Source organism: Perca flavescens, chromosome 10 (assembly GCF_004354835.1).
Source record: "Perca flavescens isolate YP-PL-M2 chromosome 10, PFLA_1.0, whole genome shotgun sequence".
In the NCBI taxonomy this organism is placed as follows: domain Eukaryota; kingdom Metazoa; phylum Chordata; class Actinopteri; order Perciformes; family Percidae; genus Perca; species Perca flavescens.
This window is the reverse complement of record NC_041340.1, coordinates 5,454,080-5,473,688: the sequence shown is the minus strand read 5'-3', so window position 1 is coordinate 5,473,688 and position 19,609 is coordinate 5,454,080. Positions and strand designations below refer to the sequence as shown.

Here is a 19,609-nt window from a genome sequence, read left to right as displayed (position 1 = left end):
CCTTTGCGCGCAGTGATGTGCACCGCTCCCTGGTGCGCCTAGTCTGACAGCGCGGGATATCTAGGAGTGATGATGGACCCCAATAAAACGGATATTATAAAAACCATCAATTGTTTAAAAAATAAAGTTAAAAAATAAAGTTTAAACGTATATAATGTTTTCCCCTTTCTGTGATATTGGATATATGTGAAGTACACAAGTATTTTTTTTGCCAAGTTTCCCTCTGAATCAAAGTAACCAAAGACAACCATCCATCCTGTCAGACAGACCAGCTTCTCTAAAGAATACTTAAGGTAACTGTTATTACTGCCGCTGTACAGAGAGAGAGAGAGAGAGAGAGAGAGAGAGAGAGAGAGAGAGAGAGAGAGAGAGACACGCGGATGGAGGAATGTGTGAATATTGGACGTGAGACTAATCATTCATCTTAATGTTACTCCTCAACTCTCTGGTTCATCAGTGAAGTGTGTGAACTCTGTTCCGCGTCTCTCACACTATTAAACTGGCCAGGTGTCACATCTCTCGTCCGCGTGCACGCGCTGTCTCACTCTTCCTCTTCCTCTCCTCGCACTCCTCATGCATTCCTTTAGTACTGTTGACTGTGGCTCTTCGGGTTTGCTGTCTGTTGTAGAGTAAAAAACGTGTAATAACTATCGCATATCAATTGCTCATTCCAATGGCAGCATGTCGCATCCTTTGACGTCTTTTTGTGACTTCCAGCATCCCTGGACAAGCCGTGCGTTATGATGAAGGTACCGACCTTCCACGACCACGATCCGATGCGACTCGTCGACCCGAGGCACCTTCCGCAAATGATGTCCCTGGAGGACCGCGAGCCCACCATGGTGGAGGGGACCCTGGGGCCCCGCAACTCCACGCCGGCCGGTGGGGAGGGGGCTCCGGGCCAGCAGCACCAGTCCTTCCCCTGGGTGGAGACCCTGCTGGCCGGCGTCCTGATCACGACCATCGTGGTGGATGTTATCGGGAACCTGCTGGTCATCGTGTCCGTGTTCAGGAACAGGAAACTCAGGAAAGCAGGTAGGGCAGGCTATAGGTGTTCGTGTCCGTGCATGTCATCAAAAACCCATACAAGTTGGAAGGATGTAGTCTAGAACTGACCCTAATGTTGCTTGATGATGTAGTTTCCATCATCTACATGTTCACTGTGATAATAGCCATGTAACTGAATGTCTATCAATCAAAAGTCAGGGGAGTTTGTAAATACTAATTTGGTACCGAAATTAGAACTTTGTTACTTTTAAGGCACCGACGGACCGAATTGCCTCTTTATTGTCAGTATCGAAAAATGCCTCATCATTCAATTCCAAATTTCAATACCTAAGGAATAAATCTCAGGAGCATCAGGGAGCCAATGAGCATGCAGCATGCTTGCTTTTGATATCGTACCGAATTTGATACCGGTTCCTGAAGGATAGGCCTACTTTTTTTTTTTATAAATTCAATTTTAACAAAAATAAATTACAACATTACGGTACATTACTATTTTTCAGCTCCTTTACACTGCATTACAGTCTCTCAAAGTACAACAAACACACACATGTGCGCCCCGTCTCTCTGTGTGTTAGGTAGTTTTATCTGCATGCCTCCACCACGTGTACCAGCATTAATAGATCTTGGTACCATCATGATGCATGCTTATTGGCCTGATGAGATTTACTTATTAGGAATTGAATGGCAAGGCATTTTTCTATACTCAGGGACGTCACTAGGATTGAAAGACAGGGGGGTATTTGTATGTATTTGTAACTTGCGTTTGCAAAATCTTTGCACTCACACTTTTGTTACTGTATTAGAGCTACACTTATGTCAACAAGAAACCAATATGTTAACAAGTAAAAAGTGACATATTCTCTTCTTCCATTTCTACTCTGTTCCTTCTGTCTCATCCTTTAAGATAAAACAAAACCTCTGATGCTAATTTCATGACTTCGAAATGCAAATTGGCACATGAAACAACCTCCAAAATGTCCAGAAACAGACAAACAGAGGCCAGACAGCTAATAAGTTGGTAAGTTTAACAAATATGACAAATAGCGGTACAAGAAAAATAAAAAAATAGGCATCACTGCATACTTTTATCATGTAAGATATTGATACGGATCCTATTTAAAGTGGCTACTGTCTCAATACAATAACCTGATGGCGGAAGGAATAAAAGATTTGGAGTAATGATTACTGTATACTGTATGTACTGTATGTAGGATTGCTTTCATTTTATTTTTACGTGTATCTGTGGGCATGTGATCATCTTCAGCCTAGCCTATATTTAGGCAACATCTACATATTTATTTAATTTATCACAACCAATGAATGAAGAAAGTTAAATTGGTTAGAATATAGCTAGCATATATAATACATATAATGAAATTATTTAGTTTAGGCTATGCATCGTGCCTAGGCCTGCCAACAAATGCTTATTGTTACAAACAATCCTTAGACCTATAGACCACTACTGACCTAAATCACACCGGCTCCCTCAGAATCAACCGCTCTGCCAATCTCCTGCTTCTCTTTCTCTCTGCTGAAATATCTTCCAATATCCATCTCATCTGCTCAGTGAATTGAAGGATACAACGGTACAATAGCATTAACAGGGAATCTATGGCATTTAGTTTTCAGTGACAACAACATTCTATGGGGAGTAATATTGTTTTAGAATACTATAGAGATAGGCTATATTATTGTTAATGGATAAAGAGTTGTGATTAGCTTTCTAAGTTAACCATTTCTTGTATTTTGCTCGTTCACTCTAGCTAGACTTTAGTTTTCCATAGCAAACCAAAATATTCCCTTTCCTTTACCTCAAGAAAATGTAGCTAGGTCATTAAAAACAACTTACAATTTCACTCTGTATCACACTAGGTGTAATCAATCTTCCTTTCACCATTAGCGTGTGTATCGGTGTGTGTATGTGTGGGGGGAGGGTGCAACGAGACGGTGCATCATCTTGATAGCACAACGACTCTTTGTACTTCTGTACTTCCGACTTTTTGGCTATTTATTTGTAGCTGGATATATATCATGAATGAGGATACGGATACTTATTATTATTTAGGGGGGCTTCAGCCCCCTAAAATAGGCCTAACGACGTCCTTGTTGATACTCAATACATTGAGTATTGAAAAATGCCTTGCCATGGGGTGTCTGATGGGTTTCTAAAAGTATCAAAGTTGGGTACCCAGCCCTAGTTGAGAGCTCAGTGCTCTGTAACTTTCTCCATCTTGGCATGTTTCTGTGGCTGCCGTGCTGAGCGCCTTGAATGAACTTGATGTGTTACTCAAGGACACTTTGACAGAATATTTGGCTGCTGCAGATGATCAGAATCCAAACGCTGTGTGACGTGTTGGTATAGTTTTATAAATAAAGAATGCTGTGCGGGCAGAATATTTGTCAGTGTCTGAAAACAACTCAGACAGTTCAGACTTTGCAGCTTCAGACTGGGAGATTTGCCATCTTGGCACTTGGTCAAGGACTTTCGGAAACTAAAAAGCAGTGAAGCCAAAGTTGGTGACTGACTGTAATCAATGTATAAATCTGATAGTAGCTCCAGACTGATTTGGACTACAAGCCTTCAAGAGCACCGATGTGCATAAACGCTGTCGGCACTTAGGCTCCGTCAAAGAAAGAAATCTAATTGTTACCTTTCACTCTACGACATGCTCCTGCTCAGCCATCTGAATAATTAAATATCACATTAAAAGCAGCATTAAGTGAGGACAGGCACCCTTCTTTTTACTCCTCCAACTACATATGAAAATTGATGAGGTGTTTTGCCATTTACGGTCTTTTCATGCTGGAGCGGTGAACCCCAAATCACTGTTAAGCACTGATAATAATAGACCTGGCAGGTGAGTGGGAAGGAGGGCTACCGTCTCTTTTTTAAAATGCCTGAATGAGTGCCATTTAATGAGAGCACTTAGCCTAGTTTCTATGCTAATTTTGGATGGACATAACAAAAGAAGGATATAAGAATAGAATACAATATAATAAAGGAAGAATGGGGAACAAGACAGCAGTGTGCAGGAATGTTTCATCTTTTTGTTAAGATAACTGTTACTCAGCACCTGCAGAGTTTTGGGTTGTGCATGTGTCTCTTGATGATTACCTCATCTTCAATTTAACACATTTACGGGTCTAAGCTGTTGCACGTATTAGACATATAAGCTAAAACTGGGCTAAATGTGGCCTGGTTTAAACGAAGACATGTAGGACTTTGTGAAAATCTTCATTTAAACAAGCTTATGTTTACCTTTAAAATGTTCAAACTAGTTTAACTGTTGCAGCTGGAGGTGACCGAGGGTCTGGCTAGTCCACACAGCATTCTGGGATGGGAGAAAAACGTGCTCTCGTTTATTGGCATTTCTTTAAACCAATCACAATCGTCTTGGGCGGCGCTGAGCGCCAGACGGAGCCACGATACCTCTGCAAAATAGCCTCGGGAAGGAACTTGTTTTGGTGGAATGTGTGTGCGTGTAAAAGTTGTTTTAGTCGTGCGACAGAAAACTCAGATTGGACAGATAGTCTAGCTAGCTGTCTGGACTTACCCTGCAGAGAGACCAGAGAACCATAGTCCTCAGAAATCCACCAGAGTTTAAAATTAAAAAAAGCGGAAGGTGAGGGACATCAGGTAGAACCTCTGGCGGCTCCGGAACAATCCCGTAAATTAACCTTTGTCTATATAGACCTACAAAGAAAGTGATCTTGGATCAAGAAAGCGGTGAATTTGAGAAGGAGAGGTTGGAGTTGGCAGGGTTTGCAAGTATTTACCTCCATCAAAGATTGATTTCTGTCACCTGAGCGTCTAAATCTGCAGCCTCCCATCATCTCGACAAAACGTAGCAACACGTTTTTTTAAACTGAAACGGGGGTGCGTTGAACACCCTATTGTGTGCGCAAGTGCTCTGCCTTTTTATTAACACGAGTTTACAGACACGTCTCTGCTGATTGGGTATCACCTGTGACACAGCCACCAAACCAGAGAAAACATACCTTAGAGCAGTTGCACACCATTTCACACCGTTCCGTCAAGAAACCGTGGCACCATTTTGAGATTGAACGTGCCCCAGGTCCCAGTGGTGCTCCACACTTGTCACAAAGACAAATTAGCATCGCCATGAATCAATACGTAAACAGCCATATTCTGACATTCTATTAAACTCATCAGAGCTGTCCTATACCCATCAGTCAAAAAAAAGTTGTTTGATTTCCCGGCTTTTCCATGAATCCGGAGGGAGATCGCTGGAATCCCTGAGTGAAAATGTAACAATTGGAGGAGGATAACTGGATGAATTGCTCGCCCATCTCATTCATCTTATCTATCTTCCTGTCCTCTGTTATCTCCTTTTTTTTTTACCTCCCCCCCATCTTCTCAACTCTCATCTCCATTCACCCCTGGCCTCTCCAATTCTCCTTCTGCCAGCAATCTGCCTTTCTTGTCCTTTCCATTTGATTCATTTATTTAGACTCCTCTTCTCACCTTTCCTCTACTCTCCCCGGTGTCCTCTCTTTTCAATCGCTCTCCTCTCCCCTTAATTACTCTTCACCTCTCTCCTGCCCTGTCAAGTCTCTCATCTCTCAGATTGTCTACCCATTATTCTCCTCTTCTCTTCTCCTACCAGTGAACTATTCTCTTGTCTCCCGATCAGTGGTGGAATGTAACTAAGTACATTAACTCAAGTACTGTACTAAAGTACAAATTTGAGGTACTTGTGTTTTAGTTGAGTCTTACTTTTTCGTGCCACTTTCTACTTTTTACTCCACTGCATTCATCTGACAGCTTTAGTTAATAGTTACTTTACACATTAAGAGTGATGCACACAAAACACACGTAGTTTATAAAATCTGACGTTTTATTATGAATGAAACTACCCAACAATAGTAGAGTAGTAAAAGTACAGCTGAATTATTAGACCATTAAACACACAACCTCTCCAGGTTGATAGGTTGATCTTTTCCAGTTTCTGAAATGGGAGGATTTTTCTGCATCGAATACTTTTACTTTTAATACTTTTAGTACATTTTCGTACATTTTCCTGATGACACTTACATACTTTTACTTAAGAAAAATGTTCATAGGCAGGGCTTTTACTTGTAATAGAGTAGTGATACAGTGTCGTACTAGTACTTTTACTTAGGTAAAGGATCTGAATACTTCTTCCACCACTGCTCTCGATCCTCCCCCATTAATCACTAATTATTAGTAAGTCCTGTTACAGTTCATTATGTCACCAGTCAAAACCCGCCCGGCAAAAACAACTCTCTGAATATGTTCTGAGAGAGCAATTCTATGGAAAAAGCTATGTTGTTTTACATTGAAAAGGCAATTATCACGAGAGGAATTGTTTTACTTCATTGACTGCTCTGCTCAGCACTGGGTGGAATTGCTCCAACGTGGGCTGAATTGCATTGTGTTTTGCATCTCCCGATTGCCCGAACTCAATTAATTAAAATCGTTGGTTGAAAACTGTGCCCTGCTTGAACCAATCTGCTTTTTAATTGATCTCGTGACTGGTGGATCAGTGCTTCTCAAGCTTTTCGGAGCCTGAGGACCCTTCCACCTGGACAGAGTAATCCACCACAGACCGGGCATACATTTAAAAGGCAATTATCACGAGAGGAATGGCTTTACTTGTTTGACTGCTCTGCTCAGCACTGGGCGGAATTGCTCCACCGTGGGCTTAATTGCATTGTGTTTTGCATCTCTTGATTGCCCGAATTCAATGAATTCAAATTATTGGTTGAAAACTGTGTCCTAACCTGGCGGATCAGTGCTTCTCAAGCTTTTCAGAGCCTGAAGACCCTCTCACTTGGACAGAGTAAGCCACAGCAGACAAACACTTATCGGTGTCTTTTTTCTTTTTTCTTTTATTTGAGCCGCTTGGGTAACTTCGTTTCATTTTCGCGTTTAGACTTGTCTTGCTTCGTCTCTGTTTGTGTACTTCCCAGTTCTCCTGTCACTGTGCGTTTATCTTTCGGGCTTTACGCGACAACGATAGCGCAGCGACGGCGAGCAGCTTTTTGTTTACATTTAACATGACGGCTACCGAAGCGCAGCGTCACCCGGATCGTTGGTCTGATTGGCTGAAGGACTGTCCAATGCGCCCAGAGGCATTTGAGCGGCGTCTGTTGGTGACGTGAAGTGTCGGCGGTTGGCCCAAAAGGCACGTCAGCCCACCGGGCAAAGTGCCCGGTATGCCAGATGGCCAGTCCACCCTTGTTGGCAGGTTACCCGCCCCGCTTGTGTGCGTTCATGTGCATCCTTGTGTTTGTGCACGATACAAACGAAACAGGGATCCATCAAAATGTTGCTCCATACCAGCGGTCTGAAACTTCTGTATAACTTTTGGTGGAGAAGCCAAAAGCCTTGTATCATCCACACAGTAGCACAAACAACCTCACAAAACCACTGAGTTAATCTGCTCTAAAAGAGCAGGATAATACATAATCTTACAGTCCGTGATATATCAGATATGTGATAAATGTCAGCAGATCACTCTCGTGGCGGCGTCACTCTCTGCATCATGAGAAGCGAAGCTGAGCAGATGGATGTTCTCTTGGTGTTGCGCTTAATCCCAAACTGACCGGTCTGATAGCAGGAAACCAGCAGGAAGTGGGTACTGAGAGGATTTACTCATAAAATAAGCTCACGATCCTTCTCTGACCTTTAATTTTCATCTCTTCATCTCAAGAGGAACCACAGTTCACTCTGAGGAACTCTGATGGATCTCATGGAGCCTTGAAGCTCTTAATCATAATAATAATAATAATAATAATGGTACTCAAAGACACTACAGTAAAAACAAGCACATGTAGCACAATAAAGACAGATAAGCAATAAAACCAAACACATAAAACAAGCATATTAAAGTGATTAAAAACAATAAAACCAGTAGCTATCAGGTGAGAAATGTAAGACTATTTCATGTGGAAAGCCAATCTGAAGAGGTGTGTTTTGATTAGTGTTTTGAATGTGTCCAGAGGCCTGTACATACGAATCAAGATTAACATGCCCTGGATTTCTTTCAGTTAGGTAAAGGTAAAGGTACTTTATTGTCACATACATGTAGCAAAATTCAGTCTCTGCATTTAACCCATCCCTCAATGGAGCAGTGGGCAGCCATTTACAGCACCCGGGGACCAACTCCAGATCTGAGCCAGTGCTTTGATCAAGGGCACTGACTGGAGAACCTCGTACATGTTTTTTTGATGGTGGGGGCAACCAGAGCACCCGGAGGAAACCCACGCAAACATGGGGAGAACATACAAACTCTGCACAGAAAGGCCTGGAACAACCTGGATTCAAACCCAGAACCTTCTTGCTGTGAGGACTCAGTGGTAACCATTGGGCCACCATGCTGCTAGTTAACCCTGGCTTCACTAACCCTAACAACCGCGGTCCTGCATAAACTGTGTCACGACGGTGGTTAACAATTAGTTCAGTCAACCCAGGGTTTCCCAATCCAGCGGCGCGCGCGCGTTCACATAAAAGAGGAGGTGTTTGCACAACACGACCAATCGCAAACATCTACCAGAGCTGCATATTTTACATAAGAAGAGCAAACTATAATTCTACATAAATATGAAGAACACAGACACAGTTTCACAGGCAAAAGGCAGGAAGGAAAGCTGGCAAAAAAAAGCCAACGCTTATCACAACGCTTATCAATATCACTTCCCCATCAGTCAGGTACAAGATCTGACCATAATTACACTTTTTTCTTTCCATGAACTGTCGTTGCTTTAGCTTATTATATTATCAGTTGCAACCCTGGCAGTGGCAAATAAAAAATATAAAAACATAATTCAAACCGATGTCCGCATTCGCAACACATGGTTCAAGAAGCCGACAAATAGCCTATACGTAATTTCCTCCGCTGAAAATCTATATCTTTCATAAAAATACCCAAAAGGGAATGTTAACGGAGTTGTCGGTCTCTAAATGTTTTAACTTTTATGAGGGTCTCTCGCTCTCCGTGTGCCAAGGTCCACCAGATCTTCTACGAACGGTGACGCCGTTATCAATGGACTATTGATTAGTCAGAAGGCGGTGCTTTAACACTGGTTGATCTCTAATCTCCAACATAACCTGCTCCCTACCAGGTTAGTTGTTCAGCGTAAATTACCACCGCGATTTAACCCGGTAACAAGTGATCCACCTTCGTGATAGACAAAACCCTGGGTTGAACCTGAAGTTACCTCGTTAACGCCAAATTTCTTACGTTTGGACACCATTATTTGTCCTCCTGGAGGCCCAAATAAAGTGCTAAAAAAAATTGATGATCAATTAAAATTAAATCCCAAACCTTTCTGTATCTGCAAAGCCTGTTTCAGCTGCTAATCTACAGCAAATTGGGCTGAGGATGGTGCAGCATTTTCTTTTATTTATATTTCTTTGTTTTATTATGAAGTTCTGGCAGAGGTCATCTCACTGAGGAGTGAAATGTGATGCCTTTGCATCATTAAACCTTTACAGCGTCAGTATTGGGTGACTGCATTGCCCGAGGAAGGTGACAGCTGGCCAGCAGGCGAAAGAAATATTAATGGAAACTCCCCGTAGGCTTTTCAGATAGCACACATTTTAAAAATGCTGTATGGTGTGATACCTGCATTTTCAACAGCTTTTACAGTAGGAATGGACAATTATTATGCAAGGCTGATAGTGTTGATATTAGCAAATAATCTGTGGGGATTCAGAAACAGAAAGGAGATGTACACACAAAAGTTGGAATTTAGGGTCTCTACATAAACTTTGACTTTCTGTATTTGTTGTAGATTTTTGCAGCTCGTTCAGCTTATCTGTCTCTCTCTGCTGAGTTGCTTGGCTGAATGCTGAGCACCTGGACTGCGGAGATGGGGGTGCGCGAGCCATCCAAACTGAAACGGAAATCATACGGACACAAAACCCGCTCTCTCGGGTGTATGCTGTCCAGAAACATACACAATTACAACTATCCAAACTGATGATTTGGGGAAAGAAGTGACAGCCTGCAGTTGCAGTCACAAAATCAATCTGTGCACCATTGATAAATCAGAATTGTTACTTTTTTAAGCACACAATGAATGCCATTAGTGCCTCTGCCAGCGCATAGGTGTTGGTGTGGACAGGGGGGATCACAATCAGCCTTTCCCAATTCCTAAATGGGTACCTCCTCGACTCCTCTCTCCTTGAGGCTCTTCCTCGACTCCTCAGCTTGAATCTCTTGTGGGCGGGACTAAGACACGAGGAGAGAGGAATGGAGAAGAGGAATCTGGGATGCACAATTTGGGAAATGGGAAAGGGCTAATGTCTGTCATGACCAAGGGGGTAAGCGAGCATCCGGAAAGTGTACCTCGTATGGGGAGATTTTGAGGCTAACAAGCCATCACCTTCCGCTAGCTTTCCATTGACTCCCATTCATTTTGGCGTCACTTTGACAGCAAATAACTTTACACCTGAAACATTTAAAGACTCTATTTTTACATTGTTTATTTCTAAAGAAACACAACAGTGTATAAAAGGCTCCATTACCTTGTATCTCACGTTATGGCCCCGTAGCAGCCGTTTTTGTAAAAATAGACGATTGCGTCATAACCACGCAACTTTCTGTCACACTGTATATAAATTACCGTACAGGAGAAGCTTGCAGGCAGTTTTGACTTACATTAGCTGTTTAAGTTTAATTACTAATGTTAACTAGCTTTTTAGTTAGCAATAATTAGCCTGTGCTTATGTTATCTTCTTACATATACCTACGCTCTCCGTCTCTGCATGATTGGGAATGATTGAGATTTGAAATAACTGAAAACATGTCTTATATTTTAGATTCCTCAAAGTAGCCACCCTTTGCTTTTTTTGATAACTCTGCAAACCCTTGGTGTTCTCTCAATGAGCTTCATGATGTAGTCACCTGAAATGGTTTTCACTTCACAGGTGTGCTTTGTCAGGGTTAATTAGTGGAATTATTTCCCTTATTAATAAAAAAGCAAAGGGTGGCTACTTTGAAGAATCTAAAATATAAGACATGTTTTCTGTTATTTCACACTTTTTTGTTAAGTACATAATTCCATATTTGTTCATTCATAGTTTTGATGCCTTCAGTGAGAATTTACAATGTAAATAGTCATGAAAATCAAAAGGAAACGCATTGAATGAGAAGGTGTGTCCAAACTTTTGGCCTGTACTGTAGTTCCACTTTAAAATGGGGTTTGATTATTTCCCCAACTGATGAGCCTGACCCGATCTAAGCCACCTGCTCGACCTTGTCCTGCAGCAGCACCTGCCTTTTTTCAGACACTGGTGAGCTGCCACAGCGCTGCGATTTATTTAGTCCAATTTCCTTCATCTGCTCAGATGCTTTTTCATTTCATATTGTTCTGCCTGTTTGTATATAGCGTTGGTGAGGACACAGCTGGAGGCATTGGAGACGCAAAAACTCGGCTCATCTTTAACCTCACACCCTCAGATCCTGACTCTGGAAATAAATTTGTTCATTTGTTGTATCATTGGAGTGACATGCAGTGCCACCTCACACCCAATAAAATGTTACTGCTGACATTTCCTGGGGGCCAGGGCTCAACGGATGAACATTGCTGGGATAAAGTGAACAGTTGTTTGTTTCTGACATGAAAAAGTTGACAAAATGGAACTATATTAAAGGTGCTGTAGGTAGGGTTGTGAAGATCCAGGACTTAGCCAAAAAAATTGAACATCAACAACTTCTCAGTCCCTCAGTTTCAGCAAATATGACTTACCTACTGCACCTTTAATTGTATTTTGGTTTTATTACCTACAATAATGTGACCATATATGCAGGGACTGACTTGCTTTAGCTTTTTGAGAATTGAAAAAGAAGTTGTGCTTTTAGCCATATTTTGGCAAATATATATGAATATCTTGGACACACTGAGCATGTGGATGCACTGTGGAGAAGTGGACTTCTATTTCTTCTGCCATGAAATTCCATTACGCTCACAGTGTTTGAGTCTTCAATTCAGGATTTTGGGGTTATTAGAGTACAGTAAAGTTGTCCCCAATAGGAAAATGTGTCTTGGGCACAATGCTACAGTCTGTTGTTTCACTTAGAAAACATCACAAAGACAACATGAAACCATCTTAAAACTTAAGAGACATTTGACTTTGATAATATGGAACCTTAAAAAGAACCTGTAAGAATTAAATTGCTTGTGTATTTTTTGCAAATTGCTTTATTGCACTAAGATTCATCATTAGAATTCAGCATCTTGATATAGCCTGGAACAAACAATAGTTTCAAACGATTTGATTTGCTCATTGGCAGAAATAGTCTTCTTCCTGATGGCAGAGACTATTATTCAGAGAAGAGGGGATGCTGAGAGTCCTCAATGATTTGTGTGGCTCGTTTCATTACTGTCTGCTCGTACAGGCTCTGTAAAGGCTCATATTCCTACTTCCCATCACCTTCATTGCTTTTTTGTGAATGTTGGCAAGCAACGGCAATAGCTCTTGAAACAGAAATATAATAGAAAGACCCATTAGTAACCTTCCTGGTCTACCTGCATCTTTCTCATCAGCTAGGTCAATAGCTTCTATGTTCTGCACCACCGCTAACAATTATTTCACTTATTACTGGAGCCATCCATTGATCAAAGGCTGAGCAGCTTCAGTGGCCACTCGCCCCCAGCAGCAGCACAGACATTCTGCTGATGCAATGCATCTCATTTAAGATAATTTGAAAGGGGTCGCTCAGAGAATGATCAGCTGAATCTGCAGCTCCTCTCGGCTTTACGGAGCTTTATATTGAGTTTCAGCTCATCTGTTTGAAACAAAACTTTACTGTCATAGTGTTGTTCAGAAGGCAGTTGTTTTCAGAGAAAAAGCATTAAATTGAGGGAAGAGGAAGTCATATGCTGTACAGATTGTAAAGCCCCTTGAGGCAAATTTGTGATTTGTGACATTAGACTATATAAATAAAATTGACTTGACAGTTAGAGACTAACTGGTGGACATAGTGGCGCATTTATCAGCTAAAGAGACCAATATATTTCCTTCACAAGTTGGTAGAGACCAAAAACAGAGCTAAAAGAGAGGTAATATTGTACTTGCATTCATCAGGTGGACACAAACACGACTCCAAATGAATGATCGTGTTGCTCTGTTACTGCTGGATGTGGAAATAAGCAACTACTTTTAAGTCCATAATATTAACTTAAAAAAGGATGTCAATATTGTGTTAAAAGCTTGTTGACCTCAAGTGGCCCAAAATAAAACAAAAATAATAATCGAGGCTGTTCTCTTTGACTGGTCGTACTTATAACTATGACAAGTAATGCAGTATTTAATTTGAATATTAACCCACGTATTGTGAGCCAGGACATGCAGAGCTGCTTCTAAAGACCAAGTCGGGCGACTTAGTATAAAAAAGTAAAGAGGGCGGAGGTCGGGGGGGGATGGATGAGTCAAATAAACACAGGACTCTCCCCCAGGAGACTGCTGTTTGTGTCCTGTGTGAAAGCAAAAGTCAACATTAACTTCTTTTAACTTGATTTTGTTACGTAATGTACGTACATAACTAACGCCACATACATTTATATAATCATATAAAAACATATTTTAACCTCAATCATTTCCTAAACCTTTCCAACTAGTTTTGTTGCCTAAACAAATAATGCACTGCAGGAGCTTACACAGGCGTACTGATCGCTAAAGTTGCTGGACATTCGTAGGATAAAATTGTGCATTTTTCATCAGTATGATATACGAACCGAAAAAACTGTTATTGCAGGTTTCGAGTCACAAAACTAAATATATATAAAAATAAAATGGATTCAGAATTTCGTATGACCCATGTTGTTTTGAAGCCCAAGGCTTCAAACAACATTTGTGTTTGTGGACAGTTCTGCTGGGGGAATTGGAACTAAACGGAAACGGACCGGATGACAACGCAGATTACAGTGCCTCATTTTAGTACCATTTGGTACATTTTGGCACCATTTTTAAAGTATCATTTATTCACCGGTTTCGGGAAAAAAAACATACAATTCCCAACCCCAATTTGAACTCATGACCTATACGTCTCTGATATCCTGCAGCCCTGAATATGACTCTTTAAATACTCCCAGATTCTGTTTTATAACCTCCTACTTCTGTCTCTTTACTTCAGCATGATCCAGAAAAGTCAGTTGAAGGTTGAGTCAGGCAGACAAAGTGTCGGTGTGTCTATTTTTTTCCTACAAACTACAGCTCAATATCCATCCGTTTGTGGGTGACAGCAGTGTTCGCTGTTGTACTTGCACGAGGTACAAGCAGCCACCGTCAGGGCTGCTGTCAAGATGACACACACCGGCGGTGGCTGCAGCGTTGAACACACTCGCACCGCTGAGAGACACAAATGAAACACAGGATGGGTGAAAGAACAAAGACGAGCATCTCACTACAAAGCAGACTCTCTGTGGTTACGAGAGGCATCCATCCTTCTGTATGTCTATGAGGGATACACAGTAACTCCAGAACACCCCAGTAGAGGAAAGTTCACAGCGCCGCTCCCTCTACAGAACAGATGAGCTGATTAGATTGGGGAGCGACTCGCTGCATACATTTGCATTTCAATGTGGAAAAACCAAAGTCTTTGAAACTACTGCAACTTCTCAGTGCGTTCAAATGGCAAAGATCACACCATGCTGATAGAAATCTCTGCTCATTAATTAATCATGTGTATTAATGAACAGGCTAATTAGCATCACAGGCTGTGTATTATGTATCAATCAGGGGGCTCAGGTGGCTCTCGTTGTTTGACTGCGTTGGTGAGAAGTTATATTTGGTATCTAAATATGATGATTCACTCTACACATTCAGGATTAAAGAAGCCCAGTGGCGCTTTCTTAGAAACAAAGAAAAGGCATGTTTACATTCAGCATCTCTCAGCAAACATTGTGTGTATCCTTGATCTCTTAAGCCTAGCCTAGCTTAGCACAGATCCTGGAGGTAACCGGCTCCATCTAGCCTACTGCTCCCAATAAGTGACAAAATAACATGTTCCTATTTACATGTTGTGATTTGTATAGTCACAGCGTGTACAAATAACAAGGTCACATGAGACAGCCATCTTCTAACCGTAGACATACTGGGAACTATATTCTCTCGAGGCAAAGCACTGCTACTTGGGCAGAGTGATTATTACTCCAACTCTGAGCGAACTCCAGGTGAACTCTCTGCTCCTCAATAAGGGGCTTCTCAGGTGCCGCAAGTAAATCACTCCGCCCAAGTAGTAAAAGTAGCAGTGCTTCACCTTCTGAGAATATAGTTCTTATGGCAGCTACAGTCTGGTGTTAGAATCCTCTACACTGAAATACATTCACACTTTTACACCGTTTAGCTGTCAGAATTTTAACCGTGTTTACTCCAGCTGCTGGCTAACGGTAGGCTAACGTTACCTGCTGCCAACTGTAGTGTTAACTAGCATCCCGTGCGGCAAGGTTTCAGTTCCCTCTAACGTCCATTTTTGGAGCATCAGAGAGAAGCGCAATAATTTAAGTGGCACCTAATAAGGCACCGAAATCTGCGTTGCTATTTGGTCCGGTAGATAACGGTCGTTAAAGGAACAGGCCGACTTATTGGGACTTTAGCTTATTCACCGTAACCCCCAGAGTAAGACAAGTCGATACATACCCTTCTCATCTCCGTGCGTGCTGTAACGCTGTCTGACGGTTCCAGCATTAGCTTAGCCCAGCACAGATCCTGCAGGTAACTGGTTCCAACTAGCCTACTGCTCCGAATTGTGTCAAAAGTGTCAAAATAACTCCAACATGTTCCTATTTACATGTTGTGATTTGTAGAGTCACAGCGTGCACAAAAAACAACGTAACATGAGACACAGCCGTCTTCTAACTGTAAACAAACCGGGAACTATATTCTCAGACAGGCTTGCTGCGAGCATATCACTCCGCCCAAGTACTATATTCTGTCGCCTGAGAATATAGTTCCCAGTTTGTAAATGTAAAGGTGTAAATAACATGTAAATAGGAACATGTTGGCGTTATTTTGTCACTTATTGGGAGCAGTAGGATTACTGGAACCATTCACCTGCATGTTCTGTGCTGGCCTGATGCCGCTGGAGCCGTCCGACAGCATTACAGCACGCACGGAGATGAGAAGGGTATGTATCTACTTGTCTAACTCTGGGGGTTACGGTGAATAAACTAAATTCCCAATAAGTCGGCGTGTTCCTTTAAGGCGCACCGGGTCTGTGCAAGTGCGATGGATCGCGTACAATCCAATAGGGTGTCAGAATGGTATATGTTTATACTTCTCATCCAACCACAATCAAATTCACTCTATCCGGATCGCGCAATTTATCTGGATAGGTTGTTTTTTTTGTGTGTGTGTGTGTGTGTTTTTTTGAACGATGACAAGCCCGAATGAAAACAAGCCAAACTGAAATAGGAGTAACGAGGCTATTTTTTAAAATGTAAGGAGTAGAAAGTACAGATAATTGCGTGAAAATGTAAGGAGTAGAAGTAAAAAGTCTGCTGTAAAATAATTACTCCAGTAAAGTATAGATACCCAAAATTTCTACTTAAGTAAGGTAACAAAGTATTTGTACTTTGTTACTTGATACCTCTGGAAAGTCCCATGTTGTTTGAATCATCCACCACTCTAACCAACATCCCTACAGGGCATTGCAGGCTTTCACACTACTCGCTACCATTGTCACTCTTAATACTACATCATCTTACAGCTGTTTGCGTATCTGACGCTGCGAGGCACTGAACAAGCATCCATATTTTTCGAGTTGGGGGTGAGAACGGGTTGCGATTAGTCGACCAATAGGTAATCTTGGCCTTAGTTGACTAAGATTTCTTTAGTCGATTAGTCATGTGTGAGACTTTTACAGCACATCAGATAACTTTTTATTGTCAAAGTTCACAGTATTTGGCTGAGCAAATAGTAAAACAACTGGAATGAAGTCCAACCAACTTGCCGCTGTGGCTGGCATACTGTACAAACCAGTGATTCCTCTTCTCCTGGGGAACAACAATATGATTGTGAAAGTTTTTTGGACGAGCTGTCTAAGAAAGGAGCAGCTTTGGACAGTTGTATTCATTAGCTTGTGATGATGGTGGCGGCATTTAAGCGGTGGTGATGAGGTTTGCAGAGCAATGATCCAGATATTATTAAAGCTAAGTTGGAGGGGAAAGTGATCAGTCTGAGTTTGGCATTATGGTTTTTGTCTGCCACTTGCTTGTTTGTTTGCCAGAGGTTATTTCCGTTTCCTTCAGTGACGTCCTGTTTCTGTTCAGAGTTGTTCCGAGTTCGATGGTTGCGGTTTTTATTTTGCTTTTGTTTGTGTTGTGCCTCGTTCTGCTGTTCTTCTGTCAGAACTCGCTTCTTTGTTGTCGAGTTGTTTTAAAAAAAAAAATTTGTTTCCAATATCTTCCGTCTCACCCCAACTCTTACAAAATGCCAGAAACAATTGTACTCTAAACCTGTACTGTTTTATTTTCATGATTTTAACTATTGAAATTTTCATCTTATATGTAAAACGTTTTACATATTTACATCCAGTAGTTACTTTGAAGAAATGTGTATACCAGTACTTTACATTAAGTTTGCAACTAATGATAATTTTCCTCATTAATTAATCTGTTGATTTTTTTCACGACCAAATGATTCATTATTTGATAGTGAATAAAGAAAGATTGTGAAAAATGTCCATCATAAGTACAAAAGCCCGAGTTTATGTCTTTGAAGTCTTGTTTTATCAAGAGGAGAAAACTCGAAGATATTCATTTTACAATGATATAAAACTGCAAAAGCAGCAAAATCGTCACATTTGAGAAACTGAAACTGACGTTACATAAATGGCTGAAATGTGTCATGGATTATCATTTAATAACAAATCTGAAACGATGTTCATCATGATCATTAATCAAGTTTCAGGTCTTGAAAAGTTGATTTGAGTAGAATATAAAGGCTGCCTGGAAAGTTTGTAGAAGAATCATAATTTGTCAGTACTGTGTAATGGATGCAAATTGGTTTTATACATTGGTATGATCCTATAGTTAGGCTGACTAAAGATGCCTATGGCCAAGGGTAGAAGCAATATCTACATCAACTTACTCAAACACATGATTCTTAAAATAGTTCTGAGGCAAAAACGAATAATTCAAGCTAGGGCTGCAACTAATGATAATTTTCATTGTCACATTATCTGCCCATTATTTGTGCGATTAATTAATTAGTCGTTTGGTCTATAAAATGTCAGAAAATGGTGAAAAATGTGGATCAGTGTTTCCCAAAGTCCGAGATGACGTCCTCAGATGTTTTGTTTTGTCCACAACTCAAAGATATTCAGTTAACTGTCACAGAACAGAGAAGAAACTATTCATATATAAGACGCTGGAATCAGAGAATTTAGACTTTTATTAACATAAAAAAAAGGACTTAAACCAAATAATCAATTATTAAAATAGTTTGCTGTTAATTTAATAGTTGACAACCAATCAATGAATCTGTGCAGCTCTATTCTGATTATATTTCCAAGACAAACAAGAATAATTGGAGCTTACTCACCTTTTACAGTCTGTTCTGTTGGTATCCTACCTGCTGATGATGTCTGTCCCCCCGCCCCCCGTCTGCAGGAAACGCCTTCGTGGTGAGCCTGGCTTTTGCTGACCTAGTAGTCGCCATCTACCCCTATCCGCTGGTGCTGACCGCCATCTTCCACGACGGCTGGATTGCCGGGTACATCCACTGTCAGATCAGCGGCTTCCTCATGGGCCTCAGCGTCATCGGCTCCATCTTCAACATCACTGGCATCGCCATCAACCGCTACTGCTACATCTGCCACAGCCTCAAGTACGACAAGCTCTTCTCCAACAGCAACACCATGTGCTACGTGGTGCTCGTCTGGGCACTCACCATCCTCGCCATCGTGCCCAACTGGTTCGTGGAGTCGCTGCAGTACGACCCACGGGTGTACTCCTGCACCTTCGCCCAGTCGGTCAGCTCGCTGTACACCATCACGGTAGTGGTGGTGCACTTTATCCTGCCGATCGGCATCGTCAGCTACTGTTACCTTCGCATCTGGATCCTGGTCATCCAGGTGAGGCGGAGGGTCAAGCCAGACACGCGGCCAAAGATCAATCCGCACGACCTGCGCAACTTCCTAACCATGTTCGTGGTGTTTGTGCTCTTCGCCGTCTGCTGGGCGCCGCTGAACCTGATCGGCCTGGCGGTGGCGCTGGACCCCAGGCTGAGCCAGGCGATCCCGGGGTGGCTGTTCACGGCCAGCTACTTTATGGCGTACTTCAACAGCTGCCTCAACGCCGTCGTCTACGGCGCCCTGAACCACAACTTCCGGAAGGAGTACAAGAGGATTGTCCTGATAATCTTTAAGTTTCACTGCTGAGACGATACGCTGAGGGGACAGTGGGGGTCGGGGGTTAACTTTTGTGACAAGAAATGGACATTGAAAAAAAACTATTTGACAAAGAGGAAAACAAATAAAGGTACTGTGTGAAGAAGAAAGAAAAACACTGTGTATGAGAGAGAAAAGAAGAACTTTAATAGCTGGAGGTGAAGAGGAGGAGAAGAGACAAAGTGAAATAAATGATGCCACACTGTAAGTTATCCATG

General features: G+C 41.7%; 1 protein-coding gene across 1 annotated transcript; it reads left to right on the top strand.

The window, feature by feature from the left end:
• Positions 1-204: 204 nt before the first annotated feature.
• Positions 205-19,382, top strand: mtnr1al (melatonin receptor type 1A like). The gene is made up of 3 exons (XM_028589344.1): positions 205-293; positions 718-1,035; positions 18,613-19,382. The coding sequence occupies exons 2-3, from the start codon at positions 741-743 to the stop codon at positions 19,380-19,382; spliced, it is 1,065 nt and encodes a 354-aa protein (XP_028445145.1). The 5' UTR covers positions 205-293; positions 718-740.
• Positions 19,383-19,609: the final 227 nt, after the last annotated feature.